An 18,859-nucleotide genomic window follows, 5' to 3' on the forward strand; every position below is an offset into this window, starting at 1 on the left:
GACCCTTGATGGCTGCGTCTCGGTTAACAGAAGGCTGGAGCGACTGGCGCGGCTAGGAAAGGAAGTAGCCGGAGTCCGCAGAACGAAAAGCAGCAATGATGTCTGTGGAGATTGTCCATCAATCCAGGTCACGATTGTCCCAAAGGCTGATTTTTCCAAAAAGCAGCTGGACTTTCTTGGGTTTTTTTTTTTTCTTTGAAAACCTTTAGCTTCCGTTAGAACTGAAGAAGCGAAACGTTTTCAAAGAAAACACCAAGAAAGTCCAGTTGCTTTTTTGGGGGAAAAAAAACACCTTTGGAACAGCAATGGTGGATCTCTCAAAATAAAGCCAACCCTGGACTGATGCTGTCTGGACATATAGTTAAATAACCGTATCAATTTAATAAACGCCAAAAACTGTTAGGTTTTTTATCAGAAGCCCTATTGATAGTAAGAATCTATGTATTAACCCCAATCAGTGTTTGTTGCATGAAATCTTTCAAGGACATTTTAGCTCCAACGATCCTTATTTGCATAATATTGTACTGGTGTTTCAGATAGGTAGTTATTGGTGCTGTTCCTTGGATGGCTCTTGTGCTTGTTTATCACAAGATTGGAAACCCTTGCTAACAGACACCCATTGAATATGTAATAGTCCTCATGCAAATCATGGAAACTGGTGAATTTACATGCAATATAGATATTAATTTCAATTAATTTCATTTGGATGAAAGGCAACATCTCCATGAACGCCTCGGGTGCTGATAAGAACAAGGGAGCAAATGACAAAGTCTGTCATCTCATGCACTTAGTCTTGGCAGTGTTTGTAATAACGCCGCTGTTCATGTGCTCTTATTTTGGCATTGCTAGTTTCTTGCAAATATTACTGAAAAATCTTTTTTCAGATTAAGCTCAAATCTTGGGAAGTTTCATGAACACATCCAGGAAGGGGTTTGTTTGTTTTTGACAGTTGACAGCAGTCCAGAAATGCTTAATTATTTCCTTCTGGCTTTTGGATGAGAGGGTGCAAGTGTGCAATTTCTTAATTTAGCATACAACTCTAGAGACTAGGTGTCTCCCCTCTAAGAGCTAACTAGGTCTCCCCTAAAAGTAGCTTTCAGAAGGTGCGACCTGCAGCCACCATTTGGAGACAGACAGTCCAATTAAAGAACTGAAGATGGGCCTACAGGCCAACATACCCATTGCACTATTCTAGGTTGTTGTTGTTTTTTGTTGTTGTTGCAACGTCTTAATCTAGGCTATAGTCTTAGATTTCTTAATGGACTTGCTTAATTTTTTTGGATGTGGTTGATCTAAGCTGCAGCCTTGGATTCCTTAATGGACTTCCTTAATGGAATTTTTTTTCTGGCCCAGTGAAGGTTGGGTAGGTACAATTCCTTGCGGTTCTGAGATGCAACTGGGCCAGTGTAAAGGAAATTCTTGACTTACAACTATTCGCTTAGCAACCATTCAAAATTACAACTGCACTGAAATTAGTGACTTACAACCTGTTGTCGCATTTACCACCATTGTAACATCCCCATGGTCGTGTGATCAAACTTCAGGCACTTGGCAACCAGCATATATTTAGTTGAAGTGTCCCATGATTGCCATGCACAACCTTCTCTGCTGGCTTCCCACAAACAAAGTCTGTAAGGGAAGTTGGATTCACTTAATGACTGCCTGATTCATTTAACAATTGCAGCAATTTCCTTAACAGTCATGGCAAGAAAGATTATAAACTCAGGTGCAAGTCACTTAGCAAGCACCTTGCTTAGCTACAAGAATTCTGGTCCCAATTGTGATTGTTAAGGTGATGTAGAAAGTTAGCATCCATCCCTCCTAGAAGAATGAAATATTTTGAGAAATATTAAAAAGGCAGAATATTATATTTCCCTAAAGGAGAAGCATGCTCTTGGAAAGCAGCCCCCACCTTTGTTAATAGCCCCAGCAGGAGTGGGCCAGCCTATCTACAAGGCAATTAGACCTTCAGCTCCAGGGTGATGGGATTAAGACATGCATGACCCTCCAGGACATTATAGGATTATCTAGCATCAGGGCTCACTGCATTGCGAAATCACCTGGGGACATTACATCAGCCCAAGGTTCAACCAAACTTGATTCAGACAAACATGACTCCACGTGGGAGTCTGACTACAGCCAATAAATACATTTCTTGCACAGGAACAGGAAGCTCAAGGGCAAGGCCTAAAATAATGTATAAATTCCTCTCTCTCTCTCTCTGTCTCTCTCTCTCTCTCCTCCATGTGTTCAGTTGCCCAGGACCTCAAACCCATGTGGTCCTGTCCATCAATAAACCATCTTTCCAATCAGCCTCTATGTTTCCAGTGTCTTTCTCCCCACTTGGAACGGAACCAGATGGATATTTCTTCCATAAGTGAGAATTACTTATAAAGTTAAATACAAGACATGGAGCAAAAGGTGAACAAACTTCATTCTGACTTAGTACTGTATAGGGGTCCTTGGTGCTCTCTGAACTTGCTTATTTTCTTGCAGATGTTTCATTACTCAAGCTAGGCATCATCAGTGCTAGTATTACCTAGTTTGGGTAATGAAACATCTGCAAGAAAGCAAGCAAGCAAGCAAGAGAACACCAAGGAACCCTCATGTCAACCCTGAGCTACAAATATTCTCCTTTATTAGTACTGTACCGTATATACTTGCCAGGAAGAATACATGATATTAAACAGCATTTTTAGATTGTACCATTTCTAAACTTATATAATGTTTAAAAATGCTGCCAAGATGAAAGGAATAGTGGATTTTGAAGGAATCTTGCTCATTTCCACTGACAAGTGTGATCTCCATTTAAACAAGGCCTGATTTTGCCACACCCAGGTCTGAAGCAAGAGCACACAACACTAAACTTCAAAATGAAAAACAATAAGCTTCTTGCTGTATCCAAAGAAAAAGTGCCTCATTTCAAGAACTGCAGCTGTGGCCTGAATCTGTATGAATGGATTCTGTGTGATGTTAAATAACCCACTTCCTTCATGTTGAAGCAATGTATTCATTGACATTAATTGAAGCTTGCTCCGGGTGGAAATAACATAAGCAGATGAAGATGTGGACAGGTTTTGATGTGGTAGAAACATTTTATTGAAATAATTCCTAGCGAGGAACTCTCCAGGAAGTAATTACGTTCTGAGATTTGTAAAGATTTTTTGAGAAAAGGCTGGCCACACATAAGAATCAGGAAAAATAACATATAGCTGAGTAAAATTCCATGATATTTGTAGGGGATTGTTATGAGTAAGAGCTGTAGCTTAGTGGTGGAACATTTGTTTTATATGTAGAAAGTTCCAATTCAATCCCAAAACAAATCTCACAGATTAGGTAATTATTATTTTTCTTTGCCAATGGCCTAAAAAGAATTTGAATACAGATGGTTTACTCAACCTACACAGAGTAAAGCATATTTTAATTCGGAAGAAACTGTATTTACCAAACATCCATGTACCCTGTCTTTGTCTCCCAGGTTAAATTATTTTAAAACCAACAGTTTCCAATTATATATTTATTTTACCTTAATTTCACTTGTGGTCAAAAATTGTCCCTAAAGAAGCCTGTGTTACCTCAAGTTCAAAATTTATTGCAAATCAGAGAGCCCAAAAAATCCCGTGCAAGCTAATTAAACATATGGTTTAATTAATTAAACATGGTTTAATTAATTACCGGTAATTAAATTTCTTGGGAGTTACACAGTTCTCTAGAAATGAATTGGGAATTATCCTTCCTGAAACTTTATTTTATTTATATTTCATATTTCTTAACTGCTCAACTCTCTTAGATTTATTTTAAAATTTCTTTTCCCAAGAATTACCGGTAATTCTTTTCAAAAGGTGAAGAGAGGGTCTCCCCCTCTCCCGAATACACTTCCAAACTGAGAGAATAGAAAGATAAAAGTTGGCTAGATAAACTCCATTTTTACTTTAACAAATGACATTGTTCATATTAAAAAAAAATCACAGATTCTTCTAGTTCTGAAGGAGTCACAAGAAGTATCATTTCTTCCTGTTCATCCTGATGTAACTTAACCTATTTTAATATCACTGAAGCCCTTGAAAATGAATGAAAGTGGAATTAAATCCAAAGTTTTGAAAGACCTTTTTTTTTTAGTAGCAGACTATTTAAAGAATTGCTGTGGGGGGAGTAAAGTAAATCTTCAGAAGTAAATCTGAAGAAAAATGTAGCAGAAAGAAGTTACAGAAAGACAGCATAAATCCATCTAAAGCAGTTTAATATAAGTGAAATGAGGGGATGGTACACTTTGGGGGCATTGTTCAAGAACAAGGAGACCTGCTTCCCCAAAGCAAAATTATGAAATGCATCATTAAATATTCAGCTATTAAGCCTCTTGGGACATTCCAGCAAAATAACAAATGGGTGATACAGTACAGATTAACATTTAAAATAGCTGTCATAGCAAAATAGTTCAGCCAACTTAATTGAAAGATATAACTAGGGAAATCTGATGTAAATGATGGTAATGAATATCAATGGATCTAATACAACAATATGGCTCCATCCATGTTTGCAGCAAGATATTTTTTGCTGTAAAAAATTATTAGCACATCACGTTTATTTTTAAAAGTTTATTCATTACCATTGTCTTTTAAGCATTTATTTTTTTAAAATGCCAAACTATTTCAATTGTGGAAAGAATGGAGTGGTAATATCACAGGCGTTACCTAGTCAGTGCTACGAAGAGATAAAGCTTGTTGCTGTATTGACAACTTGCTAAAAATTGTTCCTGAGAAAATAATTTGCCTGGATAGAGTGTAGCAAAAAGGTTTTAAAAAAAAAGTTTTTCCATGTTACATCAGTATACACTCGAAGTGTGAGCATAGGAAGGAAAGAACATTGTGTTTTTTTCAATTATAGCATGGCTTTTAATAGACAGTCATATTTGCAAACACTTCGTAATAGTAGGCAACCAAAGATTTGTTATGAGAAAAAAACTGTACGGTTTAGACAGACATAAAATAGACTAATACAATAGCACCACCAATTGGGCACAGTTTTCTTTACTTCACAGAAGACAACAGATCTGTTCTGAAGTAAGATGGCTATTAATGCATATACTAGAAGAAAATGTGTAATACAGGTAAATTCTGCATCATAGGTAGCTCCACATTCTATGGTATTTGCCCCACAGAAATAGCTCGATTGGATAGGTTGTGTAATTTCTGACATCAGTTCTACAGCTTATAGTAATTGAGGAGGTCAACAAGGCATGTACTCATGATTTATCCCATGACTGCTAATTTGAGGTGGCAAAGTCTGGTAGATATATATAGGTTTTGAAGAGGTAGGCTCTCTCGCAAAATGTTGGCTGGCAAAATGCCTTGTCCATACACAAACGCCATTGGGGATAAAATCAGTTACAAAACACGGAATTACCAAAATCCCACCTACTACTTTTTGTATCTCTGCCCTTTCAGGTGGCTCCCTAATATTTTTGTTTTATTTGCTTGTTTTGCGTAGATAGGTGGAACTTTCACAGTAAGCAGTGGAAGTAAGTTGCCCATTGTTTTCAGTAAGTAAGCATATGGGCCTCATATTTAGAAAAAGTCAATGTAGCACGCTGATACCTTATTGCAGGGGTGTCAAACTCGATTTCATTGAGGGCTGCATCAGGGTTGTGTTTGCCCTCGGGGGGGTGGGGTGGGGCAGCATGGCCAGAACATTGTCACTCCTGTCGGGGGCGCCTGTGGTGGCCTGAGCGCTCTGCCAGTGAAAATGGGCTTCCGAGCTCCATTTTCGTCTGCGATGGCCTCCTGCAACCCTTTGCCAGCCTTCCTGAACTCTATTTTCACTGGCAGAGGCACTGCGGGCCAGTCCTTCACTGTTTCCAGGGCAGCCCCAAGGGCCAGATCTAAGCACCAAATGGGCTTGATCTGACCCCCGGGCCTTGAGTTTGACAACACTGCTTTATTGCATAGCCAGCTTCTTCTTAAGTAATTTATTTTTTTAAGAAAATCATGTGGGCAAAATGTTTGGCGAGCATTAGAATGATTTCCTATGAGCAGAAAACTTGATGAGCACCTGAAGTCTACATTGAAGACGTCATATGTTAGAGATTCCAGTTTTGGACATTGTGTCATTCCAAGTACACTGCATTGATTTCCTCTAGATACTTTACTTGATTTAATTATTGCTTTAATTAATTTAAATTCACCTTGGCTTTCTGCTCACATATTAAATCAGATGTGACTGCTGATACCCCATAACCAACAATATATTGCCTTAAAATTCAGTTGGCAATTGAAATTGGAAGAGGCTGGATAAAATGGGAAGCAGATTCCACATATCTTTGTATATGTTAGGCTCATGGCTTCTTTCATGAAAATCATATTTGTGGTTCTAATTTCTAAGTCAAGCTGTGGATTCTTGCACCTAACAGGAATCACTCTCAGTTCAATGCATTTTACCTATCAGCATTTGTCAGCCATTGTTTGAAAGATGGACAAGAATGTCCACAGTGAAAGATTTGTGAAAAATCAGCAAACTTTGGACTCTGTTTTCTCTTTGTACTACTCTTCTCCCACAGAAGCAATCACAATAACTTCTGGGCTGCAAAACAATCAGAAAAACACTAGATGGCAGCAAAGAAATATGCTTTTCTGTAACCTTTTACTACTATGGTTAGCCAAATGTCTGCAGCCCAGCTCTATTATCTTGCTTAATACTGTCCAACTGAAATTGATCCGACTAGCTAAACCCATAAGCTAATTAACCATATTCATCCTAACAAGGAATAGGACATTTTTCTCCAGCGTACTGATATTTCATGATCCCTTGGTTCATACAGACAAGTAGAAAATGGGTGGAATCGTTTCATTGTAGGCAGGAGCCTAGAATTAAATATGTGATCTCGTAAAAATCCAGGAAACAAGCTGACCAGAGAAATGGCTTCAACCCAGCCTTGCTAAAAATTGCTCTTAATTTTTAGATGTGCAAAGAGATTTTCTAGGCATCAAACATGTATCTCTTCCTTGCAGCCTATGGCTGTATCAAAGCACATCATGTTCAATATTAGCAAGACATTTTAGCTGGGCTAAAATCTTTCTACAGGTCATGCCTGCTTTCTACAAAAAAGAACATTTTCCACAGAAATGGAAACAGATATTTCATGTTGACATACTATGCAGAAATTACCAATGTGTGGTCTTATTTCTGAACGCTCAAGTTGGCATCAGAGTTTTTGTCCATACTTCAAACAATCAGTTTATGTATATTCATAATCTCCTAATGCAAAGACTCAGACAGCCGAAACCTCTTCACCCTGTGTCGAACCTTTGGCTGACAGACTCCCTGAGACATTATCTGAATCTAGCAACTCAACAATGCTATACGGAGAGCAATCTTCCAGGCCCACCTTGCTACAGAGCCAGCCACAAAATCCTTTCTCCATATCCCTCACTGCATGCCACCAATCTCCAAAGGCCCAGGAGACTTGAGTTATTGCTGTATAAACGCCCAGAGAGAAAGAAACCACCATGATGAAGATAGGATAGAAGATAATTAGAAATGGGCAGAAGGTGATCTTGTGCCAAAAGGTCCTCTCTTCATTGTACACCAAGAAGACATTGTACCAAGTAATGGTCCCATAGTAAAAAGAAACAATAAAGGACATAATGAAGATAATAGGGAGGCAGGCAAGGCTCCAGAGAAGAACGTGGGGTCCTTTATCTATCCCAACTTCACAAGCCTTCTTCCTTTCAGGCATTTCTGTTTTTGGAAGCTCCTTTGACCGAGCCAGTTCTTGCAGCTCTTTGTCGGTGAGTGTAACATGGATATCTACCATCTGTCCTTTCTTCTTTCCTCTTGTGATGGTTCCAGTTAAAGTAACATACCTGCTATCTAAAGGCATAGCCCATGAACCTGGGAACACAGAAGAGCTAAATCAATACAAGACAAAAGGAAAGCCGAGATTCACTGTTTTGATAGAAATTCTGCTGCATTTTCGGCAGATTTCTCTAACCTGGCATTCTCTGGGTTATGGTGTTGTTGGGGGGTTTAACATGATATGTGAACCTGTCTGTCAATGCATCAGTAATCCTTGTGAAGCAAGCCACTCTGGGAATGGATTTAAACAATCCTTCCTTGGCATGGGCTAAATTGGGGCTTACTTCAATAATTGCAATCACATTCATACCTGGAAACCTTATCCAGGGACATGTATCAAGCCACTAAACTAAACCGTAATATTACTATACTAGCTTGTTATGATAGTCATGAAATTATGTAGCATAGAGCTGTTGTCCATCAAAATTGGAGATCGCCAGGTTAGGGAAAGTTGGCTTAAAAAACGGTAAAAGAAATGAACAAATTGGAATGAAGAGAAGGAAAAATCAATCCAAATATTGAGGAAAGACAACTCATAAGCAGGAAAATATTTTGTTTAAAATAATATATCTATCTTAATTTAGTCCCTCAATAGTTATTTTTTCATATGTCCTTTAAAAATAGAAAGAACTTTCCACATTTTAATTAGGAGACTGTGTAAGAAAATTAACATAAGCTTCAGATATAGAATGAACTTTTAATCTAAGGCACTGACAAACATACAAAACTACATTGAAAAAAATCTGATTAAATACAGTACAGAATGTAACTGAATGACACAAAAAAAGCCAGAACACATTGTAACATGGTTTGGTAGTTCAACCTGTTTGTCGAAGTATTGTGCTTCTCATTCTAAGGCTGAAAATAAAGAGGGTCTTAAAAAATTGAATTGCAAAGTTCTTGGCTAAGGTTTCCCTCTTGTTGCTCCAAGTAGACCCTAATATTTACCCCTGTGTATCCTTTTCAGACTCTAGACAGCATACTAAAAAACAGAGACATCACCCAGCCAACAAAAGTGTGTAGAGTCAAGGCTATGGTCTTCCCAGTTGCAATGTATGGCTGAGAAAGTTGGACCATAAGGAAGGCTGAGCACCAAAAAATTGAACTATGGTGCTGGAGAAGACTCCTGCAAGTCCCTTGGACTGCAAGGCAATCAAACCAGTCAGTCCTAGAGGAGATCAACCCTGACTGTTCTTTAGAAGGCCAGATCCTGAAGATGAAACTCAAATTAATGCATTGTAAGCCGCCCTGAGTCTCCGGAGAAGGGCGGCATATAAATCGAACCAATAAATGAATAAATAAATAAATAAATACTTTGGCCACCTAATGAGAAGGAAGGACTCCCTGGAGAAGAGCCTGATGCTGGGAATGATTGAGGGCAAAAGAAGAATGGGACGACAGAGAATGAGGTGGCTGGATGGAGCCACTGAAGCAGTCGGTGTGAGCTTAATTGGACTCTGGGGGATGGTAGAGAGAAGGAAGGCCTGGAGGAACATTGTCCATGGGGTCGCAATGGGTTGGACACAACTTCGTGTCTAACAACAACAACAATCCATTTCAGACAGTATGGAGAGTTATGAAGTTGACTTTGATATAGATATGTAAGATCCATTACTAGGGCAATGAGGAATGAAAAATATTTTAAGTGCACAATGGATATATAATATTTGGAAGCATCTTAACAGACGTTTTCCCAAATCACTGAACTATAAACACAATATAATCAGACTTGCAAGATTCTGTTATTCTAGCCAATCTCAATAATAACAGTTTTAACCTTCCTATGGAGTTGATTACTGGGTCTCATCTACCTTTTGAAGTAGACAGAGAACAAAAAAAATGCAGAAATGGAAGTGAGTAGTTTTCAATAGCTTCTGAATGGAAAATATAGAAGCAAAACAATGTGTGTTATGCTCTTCTCCATTTTTTTTTTTACAAAACAGAAAGCTCTGGGAATCAAAGATCTATGGATGACTTTGTACAAAAGTCTGTAACTTCTTTGGGCTAAGCATGATGTGGGAATACAGCTGTAGTGGTTTGCAAACCATGGATGATGGCTTAGCAATGTACAAATTCAGGGACTGCAGCTTGTTCAAGCATTGACTGCAAAATAACCATGGTTTAATACAATATGTGTAGACTGTACTACTACTAGCTGTAGACTGTATTAAGTTAGCACCTGAAAACTGAGCAAAAAGATGTCATTTTCTTTCCCTAACACATCTATTGGAACAAATAAAATATGAACAACAAACGTTAAACCACTTATTCCAAGGAATTTACCATCTCCTAGAGTGTGTCCCAAAAATTTGGAGCCTTCCTCAGAAGTTTTCTCACCCCCATCCTCCTCTGCCTGTTCTTCTTCCACCTTGTTTTCCGTCCCTGACCGATAAACGATGATTGATTCTGGCCTGGACTCTTTCCTCCTCTTTTTCCTTTTTTCGGTGCTGGCTTCTCCCTCAAAGGTCACAGCCGTAGCCACAGCTCTATGTAAGGAGTTGCAAGGAGAGCTCTGCCCCTTCTTCTTGCTCTCCCCAGAAATTTGGGCTTCTGGCGCACAGTTACTCTGAACTCTTTCACTGGGCATCTTCTTGACTTTTTCTGCTATCTTCTAAAATTTTCTCTTCCTTTATGTGCCAAAAACTATGATTGGAAAAGGGACGTGTTCAGTTCAGCAGTACAAACAAATGCAGCCTTTCCAGCCTTGAATGAATTCCGTCTGCTCTGAATCCTAAAAGTGAGAAGAAAAGACAGAAAATGCTCAGGAAAATGTGACCCAATTATGAATATAAAATGAGCAGCCTTGAGATGAATTTAAATCAGCATCCAAAGTTAATACTCTTGCTGGAGTCACACTTGTCACAGAAAGACATCTGGCTTTGCACGTTGCATTAAGCTAGTTACTCTGGCTTTAGAACCACATCTGAAGTCCAATGTGTATGTTGATTTGTACAATGTTTATAAATAGCCTCTGGCTGGGGCCAAGATTTTGAGATGGGAAAGGAGATTTTATTTCTAAGGAGTCCAGAGAATTTCCTTCCCTCCCTCCCAAACCTCAGATGAATTTAGATAAGAAAGGAACAAATGAACCTGATATTTGTAGTATCTGACTGAGAGACTCTCAGGCTATTAAGAGGCCAGAATGGAAATCTTTTAAAAAAGTAAAAATCAGAAGTCAATAAATAGCAAGCCACTTTGCTAATGCTCCCAAGAAAACTGTATGGTTTGCCCAGTGCAATTCTCAGAAATCAAGTTCAACTTGAGGGCATTTTAATCTTCCTATTCAAAAAGTATATTGCAACCCTTCTAAAACTCTTTTTGTTTGGTAGCGGATAAGAAAAGCACATTGTTACCCTGCATACAAGAACTTACACTGGACTATTCAAAGCAACTGTTCCGGTTATCTGAACAGTGTTTGCGAAAATTAGATTTGGAGATCATCTTCCTGAAAATCTATTTCACTTCACTACCAAGAAATGTATAGATTTCATTTGTTCTGGAAAAGGCTGAGTTGGGCTGGGCCAGATTAGCCCTTAGATCAGTGATGGCTAACCTTTTCGGAACCGAGTGCCCAAAGTGCGTGCGTGCACACCTGATCCCCCCAAATGCAATGTGCGCACAGCCCCTGCACATACGGCCCGCTCCCACACGTGTGCATGCCCCCCGCATGCACAGCAGAGACCCGAAGACCAGGTGGCTGGCGGGAGGCGTGCGCACATGCGCAGCGGAGCTGAACTGCGGCAATGGCTTGCGTGCCATCAGAGAGGGCACTGTGCGCCACTTCTGGCACGTGTGCCATAGGTTCGCCATCACAGCTTTAGATGATAAAGCGGCAGGAGGTCGCAGGGAACTCAGAAGCTGAAAATCATCTCACAAAGCACTGACAAGCTTCTTCCATATCTAGTAAATGTATCTGTTTATATATAGATGTGTTCATGAATTCAACAAGTGGAAATGCTGAATCCAAGGATATTTTATTTTTTATCTTATTAAGCGATGTAACAAGTCAGGTTAAAGACTTGTTTCAAAAGAACACTGCCAGCAGTAAAGAGAAGAATAAAGACCAAATGAAGAATAAGACAATCACCAGAGCAACTGAATGGTATGCCATTGAATTATATGACTCAAGCAGGGGTGAAATGTAAAATTTGTTACTACCGGTTCTGTGGGCGTGGCTTGGTGGTGGTGGGGGTAATGTGACTGGGTGGGCGTAGCCAACTTTTTTTTTTTTAACTTTTCAAAGCATTTTTTCTAATGCTTTGAAAAGCCTCTGCCGATCAGGAAACTCAGCTGGGATCGTCACAGACTTTTCAAAGCATTTCTTTTACCACCTCTTCGGCCAAGAGGTTGTAGAAAAAAATGCTTTGAAAAGTCTCTGACTATCCCAACTGAGCAGTGCGATCATCAGAGGTTTTTTTTTTTTTTTCACTTTTAAAAGCATTTTTTCGTCGGAAGAGGTTGTAGAAAAAAATGCTTTTAAAAGTAAAAAAAAAGCCTCTGATGATCCTGCAGCTCAGCTGGCCATGGTGGGGGGGGGGGCAGGGATTTTTGCTACCGGTTCTCCAAACCACCCGCCGCCATCGCTACCGGATCGGCCGATCTGGTCCGAACTGGGAGCATTTCACCCCTGGACTCAAGCCAATGTGACTGGCTTAACAAATAATGACTTAGCTAATCAAGGCTCAGCATGATGCATTATCTCACTTTTGTTGCTTGACCACAGCAGAAAATTTCAACCAATTTCAAACTGACCACAGACACCAATTCCAAAACAAAGGCAAGTTTGTAAATATGGCCAGGTTTGCTGGAGCACAGCTAATTGAATCACCCATCTTGTGATTTCTAAGCAGCCTGAGCTTTAGCATGCAAGCTGCAATGTCAATGGGCATGCAATGTACTAAGCCCGAAACCAAATAAACCATATTATGCTTTGTGTAATGTGCAGAAGTGTAAGATTACCAGATGGGAGAACAACATTTTTGGGAGGTATTGTTTGTATCACTGTGCAACAGTGATATTGAAGAAATGTAAGACAATAGGAAAATGTTCACTCAAGTGATATAAAGGGCAAAAGAAAAGGTAAGCATCCTATTTAAAAAAAAAAACGTCTCAATTCCTTCCAGAATTATGGCTGTTTGATAAAAAGACCCATTTTGCACTTTCATAATCTAATCATTTGTGTCCAGTTATGTAAATCAAGACGGTCCAATCAGAGAAAATAATTTCTCTGTCACTAATATAATATTAGTCAAACTTATCCTTCAGAAATTCATTTTGCCCTTACTGTACTTTCATTGTTTTTTCTGATACTTACTTCTGGGTTTTATTTCTTTAGCCTTTGAGAATTTCCTTGTAGAAACATATCTAAACTGTTTTTTGTGTGTTCCCTATATATCTATTTGATTATCTATAAACTTTTTATGGTAGTACATTTAATCTGAACTGATTAATTTTGTTCATACATCTCTATCATTGATTTTTATTTATTTATTTTAAACCACATTCACTTGAGTTCAATATTTGCAGTAAAAGAAGGGGAAAGTAACCACTTTTTCTCTTATGAATTGAAAAAGATCTAGTTTATTTGAGTTTATGAGAGACTGATTAAAATGAAGGAGATTTAAGTTACTCGTTAGTAATTTAGAACACTTGACTTTTATTCTAACCATTCTTAAATCTGAGTTGAAACCTGTAACATGGAGATAATTTCTATGCAGAATAAAAATAATACATAAAACTGTTTTCATATACCAGGAAGCATATAAAAGCTGCCACTAAAATATAGATGCTGTATGTGGACATGTCTATTCATTTTATGCCTTTCTTTTAAATTGTCTGCTTTTACTTAAGAAATAAATTAAAGTGATAATGCTTCTAATGAATTACACAGGCTTCTCTGCTTGAGGATATTACTCAAGATCTGGCTTTCCAGTTTGTGTTCCAATGAACCTGTGCACACAAAAGCTAGGTTCTCACATTGCTATTTAAGACAACCTGAGACTCTAAGGCAAACATGCTTCGCAATCCACCTTTGGATTATAAATAATGGACAAAAAATAACAGCATAGCTTCCCACCACTTGAAATCTCCAACAAGCCCTAAAAATCAGCTTTATGAAGTTCTTTGGGGGGGGGGGGGCAGGGCTGGATTTTCCTATAGGCTAACTAGGCTTCAGCCTAGGGCCTCAAGATCAAGAGGGGCCTACATTCAAATTGTTAGCAAAATTAAAATTACACTTTCACTATAGGTGAAAGGGCCTCATAAGTGGAATAGCCTAGGGCCTCTTTTCATCTAAATCCGGCCCTGGGGGGTGGGGGGGAGAAATGGGATGCTGGTGGAGAGAACCATTTCTTAAAAGGAGAAAAATGTGGCTGTCCTTCCACAGGCAACAAAATTCTGTCCTCTTTGCATTATCACCCACTTCCTTGCTATCCACCTTTCCCTCAAATGCTATCGTTACATCCTCCAGTCATCTCTGCCTTAGTGAATTGCATGAATCCAGATTGTGTAAATGCTCCTGTGCTCATTTTGAAATCACTGCGTAGGAATACCTCTTTTTCTGTACATGTCTGTATAAATCTGTATAATAAAAGGACTAGGATTTCAAAGAAAAGAATGTGAACGAAGAGAGATACTGTAGAGACAGTAGCAGCAGCAGCCTAGTTCACAAGCAACAGACAGTAGGCTCTCTATTGCAAAAACCCCAGGGAGTGTTCGCTGTGAAAACAGGGAATTTTTAGAAATAGGGGATTGACTGTTACTATGCAGAATTCTTCCAGCGGGCTTGGTTGAAGTTCTTGCCATTTCTTTAGATAACTGCCTATTGCACAGCACAATCTGCATACATTCTTTAGAAGAATCTTGGTAAATTAGAAGTGTGTCAATATACTAAATGCAATGGACATGCTGTAATTGCCCAAAGAAACATTGAGACAATTTGCAATGAAAAAAAAAAGCAGTTAAGTGATTTCACATAGGAAAACCTATGTTTAAACCAGCATCACAATTAATTTCAAGAGAGGTTCAGCACTGGCAGAAAACCTTAGAAATAGTAATATTTATTTTTACACAAATTTGCAGATGTCAAACATCTAGGTCTCTCCCCAATTCAGCTATTACCAATGAAGACTTAAGCTGTCTTCCTCACCTGATGTCCTCCAGATGTGATGAGGTTCAACTTCCACAAGTTGGTAATGCTGAGAGGAGAAATCCTAATGCATCTAGAAAATCTCACATTGGAAAAGACTGTCTTAAACCACAAATGCCTCAAAGCACTTTTGGGGGATCTGAGTTTTAGCATGGTAGGAAACATCAGGATGGCAGGAAAACCTTAGAACGGTACAAAGAAACAATTTAAAACAGATCCAACAATGAGTTTCTAAACACAGCTAGTTTTGGGGAGTTAGTTGAATTGATGATGAATTTATGCTTATCTAATTGTTTATTTATATCATGTTTATTGTTTTTATAAATAACTTAAGATGGTGACTATACTTAATATTCCTTCTTCCTCCTATTTTCCCTACCAACAATAACCTTGTGAGGCAAGTTGGGCTGAGAGAGTATGACTGGACCAAGCTGGAAGGACAAGAATCAAGCTCCTTGTTTGTAGCCTGGTGCCTTAACCATTAGATCAAATTGGCTGTAATTGTTGAATAACCGTAGATAAAAACTACATTAAAGTTTGGTTAGATGTATGATCCCTCTTATTATGTGATATTGAGCAAAATAATACTTCTTAAGCATAATTTGTACAGATGAATCTTGTGAAGTTGAACAAACTTCTTGGAACCCAAAACTGCCTATTATTGAGATACTAGTACAAAAAATAAAGATTGGTTCCTGGTAACTTCATGGACATGACCATGTAGTGAACTTGGTATGAAAGTGATCTGCTGTTGACTTCTTCTGGAATGGTTTTTTTTTTCAATTTCCCAGTCTAGCTTCTTGCCCTGGGATTTTCATTGAACTACAAATTAGGTCTGATATTGCTTAATCTTTTGAGCCAAGATCACCTATTTTATTGCCCTTCTCTTTGGAGTTTTGTACAAAAGACTAAAATGATAATATCTCTAAGGTTTGCAAATTTTGATATAGCAAGTAAAATCACATACTGCTTGCAAAATGAACTATTACATATGAAACCTGTACAGTAGCACTTCAGTATTTTTAATGTGCTCATATACGGTATCTAAGCACAGTTCAAAGCCTATTTTTACAATATATGCCTATTGTAAATTAAAAATGATAGATTGTTCATGCATCTTCTATCAATTCAAAATACCGTATTTTTCACAGTATAAGATGCACCTTTTTTTTTCCCCAAAAAAGAGGGTGAAAATCTGGGTGTGTCTTATACTCCGAATGTAGCTCCGCCCAACTTCTCAAACGGAGGTTTCAGAGGCTGAAAAAAGCATCAGAAACGAAGCTTCAGAAAAGAAGCCCCCAAACAGAGCTTCAGAGGCTTTTTTTTTCTGAAGCTGTTTCAAAGGCAGAAAAAAAAAGTTTTTTCTGAAACTGAGTTTCAGAAGTTTGAGAGGCAGAAAAAAAAAGCAAAAAAAAGCAAGGCACAGAGCTCACAACCAAGGAACCTGTTGCTAAAATTCACCTCTGGGAACAGCTGATTGGGGATATTCTGGGAGGCTGATCCACCTGCCAATCAGCTTTTTTCTTATTTTCCTCCCCAAAAACTAAAGTGCATCTTATACTCCGAAAAATACGGTAATACTTTTCAACGGAGGTAGCTTAAACATTCATTTGAAATTCTCCAAAACTAAATTATTTTATATTATGCATGAATGTCCTGGACCATAGTCCCAATAAAGTGCAAGAAACAAGTTAATTGAAAAATAAATATAAACCAATTAATCAACAAATAGCAAAGCAATGCAAACTTGGGTAATTTACTTTATGAATACTATACTGCTGTGGAAAACAATAGAAGCACATTTAATGCAGGGCAATACCAGTAACTCTTTTTAATGCTCCTAAGCTATGAAAAGTACCATTTACATCAAGCTATGGGAACTTGCAGCTCAAAGGAAAACTAGCATTCTTAATGATAAAAGACCTAGTTTTTCTAGGCAAGATTAATGTTTCTTATGGGACTAATAAACTATGTCATATACTCCATCTGAGACGTGATGGACATACAAAAATAATAAAATAGGATTGGTATGCATTATCACAGTGTAACAGGGAAGAAGATGTAAAACATTAGTATTTCTCATCTTTAGCTACTTTAAAATGAGTGACTTCAACTCCCAGAATTCTACAGCAGCATGGTTCAAATTCACACATCTTAAGTGACTAAGGTTAAGAAACACTGCATTAATGTAGTTCAGAATAAGCAGGTTGTTGTGACCTAGGCTTACTGAGTCATTACAAGACACAATTAGTTCCAAATAAACCTATTTTATTGTAACAGCTGAGAATTACGTTAATTCCCAGCTGAGTCCCAATTAGTTGCAAAAACAAGTCCTTCGGAAGAAGTCCTTCGGGATAATCACAGCCTTTATCTTCTTTGACACCCTGCCAAAGTCCTTACTTGGCAAAGCCCCACGAAGTTCAGAAACAAACAAGAGACGCCGACTGGAAACAGAGTTAGCAATGTTGCTTTCCTGCAAAAGGCCCCAAGTGCCTTTGTTTGTCTTTTAAGCCTTATGGGAGGGGCCAATCATCTCCTGGACTTACTCCCAAATCATCCCTTTTGCTTTAGCTGCTCTTGCCTTCTGGCAGCTCTGCGGATGCGTGCACTAGGAACAGGCTCCTCCTGTTCCTCTGTCTCTCTGCTGTCCAACTCTGGGGGCTCCGGAGTCTGTGCATCACTCCCAGATGGCCCTGGCCTTGGCCCTGCCTCCAATGCAGAGCCTCGTCCGGGCCTTCCCCAGACTCCAGGACTGGCCCATGTTCCTCCCCAGCCTCCTCACTGTCCGACTCTGCTGCCAGCTCCGCAGGCTGCTGGCGGACCACAACGCAGGTAAGACTAGATAAAGCATTAGATGAAGATGGCATGTAAATATTAAATCCCAGTATCCTCAACTTTCCTTTATTAGTTAATATCAGGTAAAGGATAGTTAAACCTTTTCTACCACTCTCCGAAATAGGAAGCTCTCAGCAAAGCAAATCAGGACTTTCAAGAACCAGGTTCAGCAGTGTTGCCTTTGAGCAGATGTCAGGGGAAGTAAAATTTTTAATTGTTAAAGTTCAATCTCTTTGATAATTGGCAGGTTGCACTTGAAAAGCATCATCCACATTTTTGCATCTTCTCCTTGGTTACGTGATAATAAATAGAGGATGGTTTTTATTCCATCCTCCAATTATTTTAACCCAGATGCCTCTTCAGTATAATCATATTAATTCACTAAGATTTTGGGACTGGCTTGTATACTTTTAATATACTGTATAACTCCTTCTGTTCTTCTATTCATTGCTTCTGATTCTTTTCAACTCACTCCAAACACTCTCTTTGCTGCCATCTAGTAGTCATGCAGCTTTTTGTATCTAAACTGATATCAATTTATATTCCAGTTGTGGAAATAAATCAGAGATTTACATTATAGCCATTAAACTGCATTTGCTTCATGTACCCATATTTCGAGCTCTTGTATTTAGCTTTCATACTTCAACCAATATTGTATAGATAAAAAGACCATGATTTTTTTTCTATTTTATTTTAAATTTTATTTAATTGCATCTGAAAAGGAAAAAAAATAACATACACATCTTTTAAGTCCTAAGCAAAATTAGCTTGACACACATATCCATACCTTGTTATTCAATTATTCCAATTTAAATGAACATAATAATAGGAAAGAAATGGAAAACTGAACTTATATAATTCAAATGTTTAAATAGTCTATATTTAGTTGTATTAATGATAAATTAAAATCCACTTCAATAGAAGTCAAGAGGCTGTACAACTATGAGGGCTTGCATCACAGACAAAGCAATGGAACTACTTATTAGAAAGTAAGTGCCATTAAACTCCCTAAAACAACAGTTGGAT

General features: G+C 38.4%; 1 protein-coding gene across 6 annotated transcripts in view; it reads right to left on the reverse strand.

Moving 5' to 3' along the window:
• Nucleotides 1–4,223: 4,223 nt before the first annotated feature.
• TMEM169 (transmembrane protein 169) overlaps nucleotides 4,224–18,859 on the reverse strand; it is a 50,759-nt gene continuing 36,123 nt past the window's right edge. For 3 of the 6 annotated variants that reach the window (XM_087881703.1, XM_087881702.1, XM_087881701.1), the window contains 2 exons: nucleotides 10,135–10,582; nucleotides 4,224–7,887 (listed from right to left, as the gene is read on the reverse strand). In XM_087881703.1, coding sequence (XP_087737829.1) covers nucleotides 7,265–7,887; nucleotides 10,135–10,438 — 927 coding nt within the window. In that variant the 5' untranslated portion in view covers nucleotides 10,439–10,582 and the 3' untranslated portion in view covers nucleotides 4,224–7,264. Of the gene's footprint in view, nucleotides 7,888–10,134; nucleotides 10,583–14,287; nucleotides 18,425–18,859 lie in introns of those variants that run through there. The other 3 variants (XM_087881704.1, XM_087881705.1, XM_087881707.1) reach the window with 3 other exon arrangements.

The sequence above is a fragment of the Pantherophis guttatus genome, chromosome 1 (assembly GCF_059756535.1).
Source record: "Pantherophis guttatus breed Tessera chromosome 1, ASM5975653v1, whole genome shotgun sequence".
NCBI lineage: Eukaryota > Metazoa > Chordata > Lepidosauria > Squamata > Colubridae > Pantherophis > Pantherophis guttatus.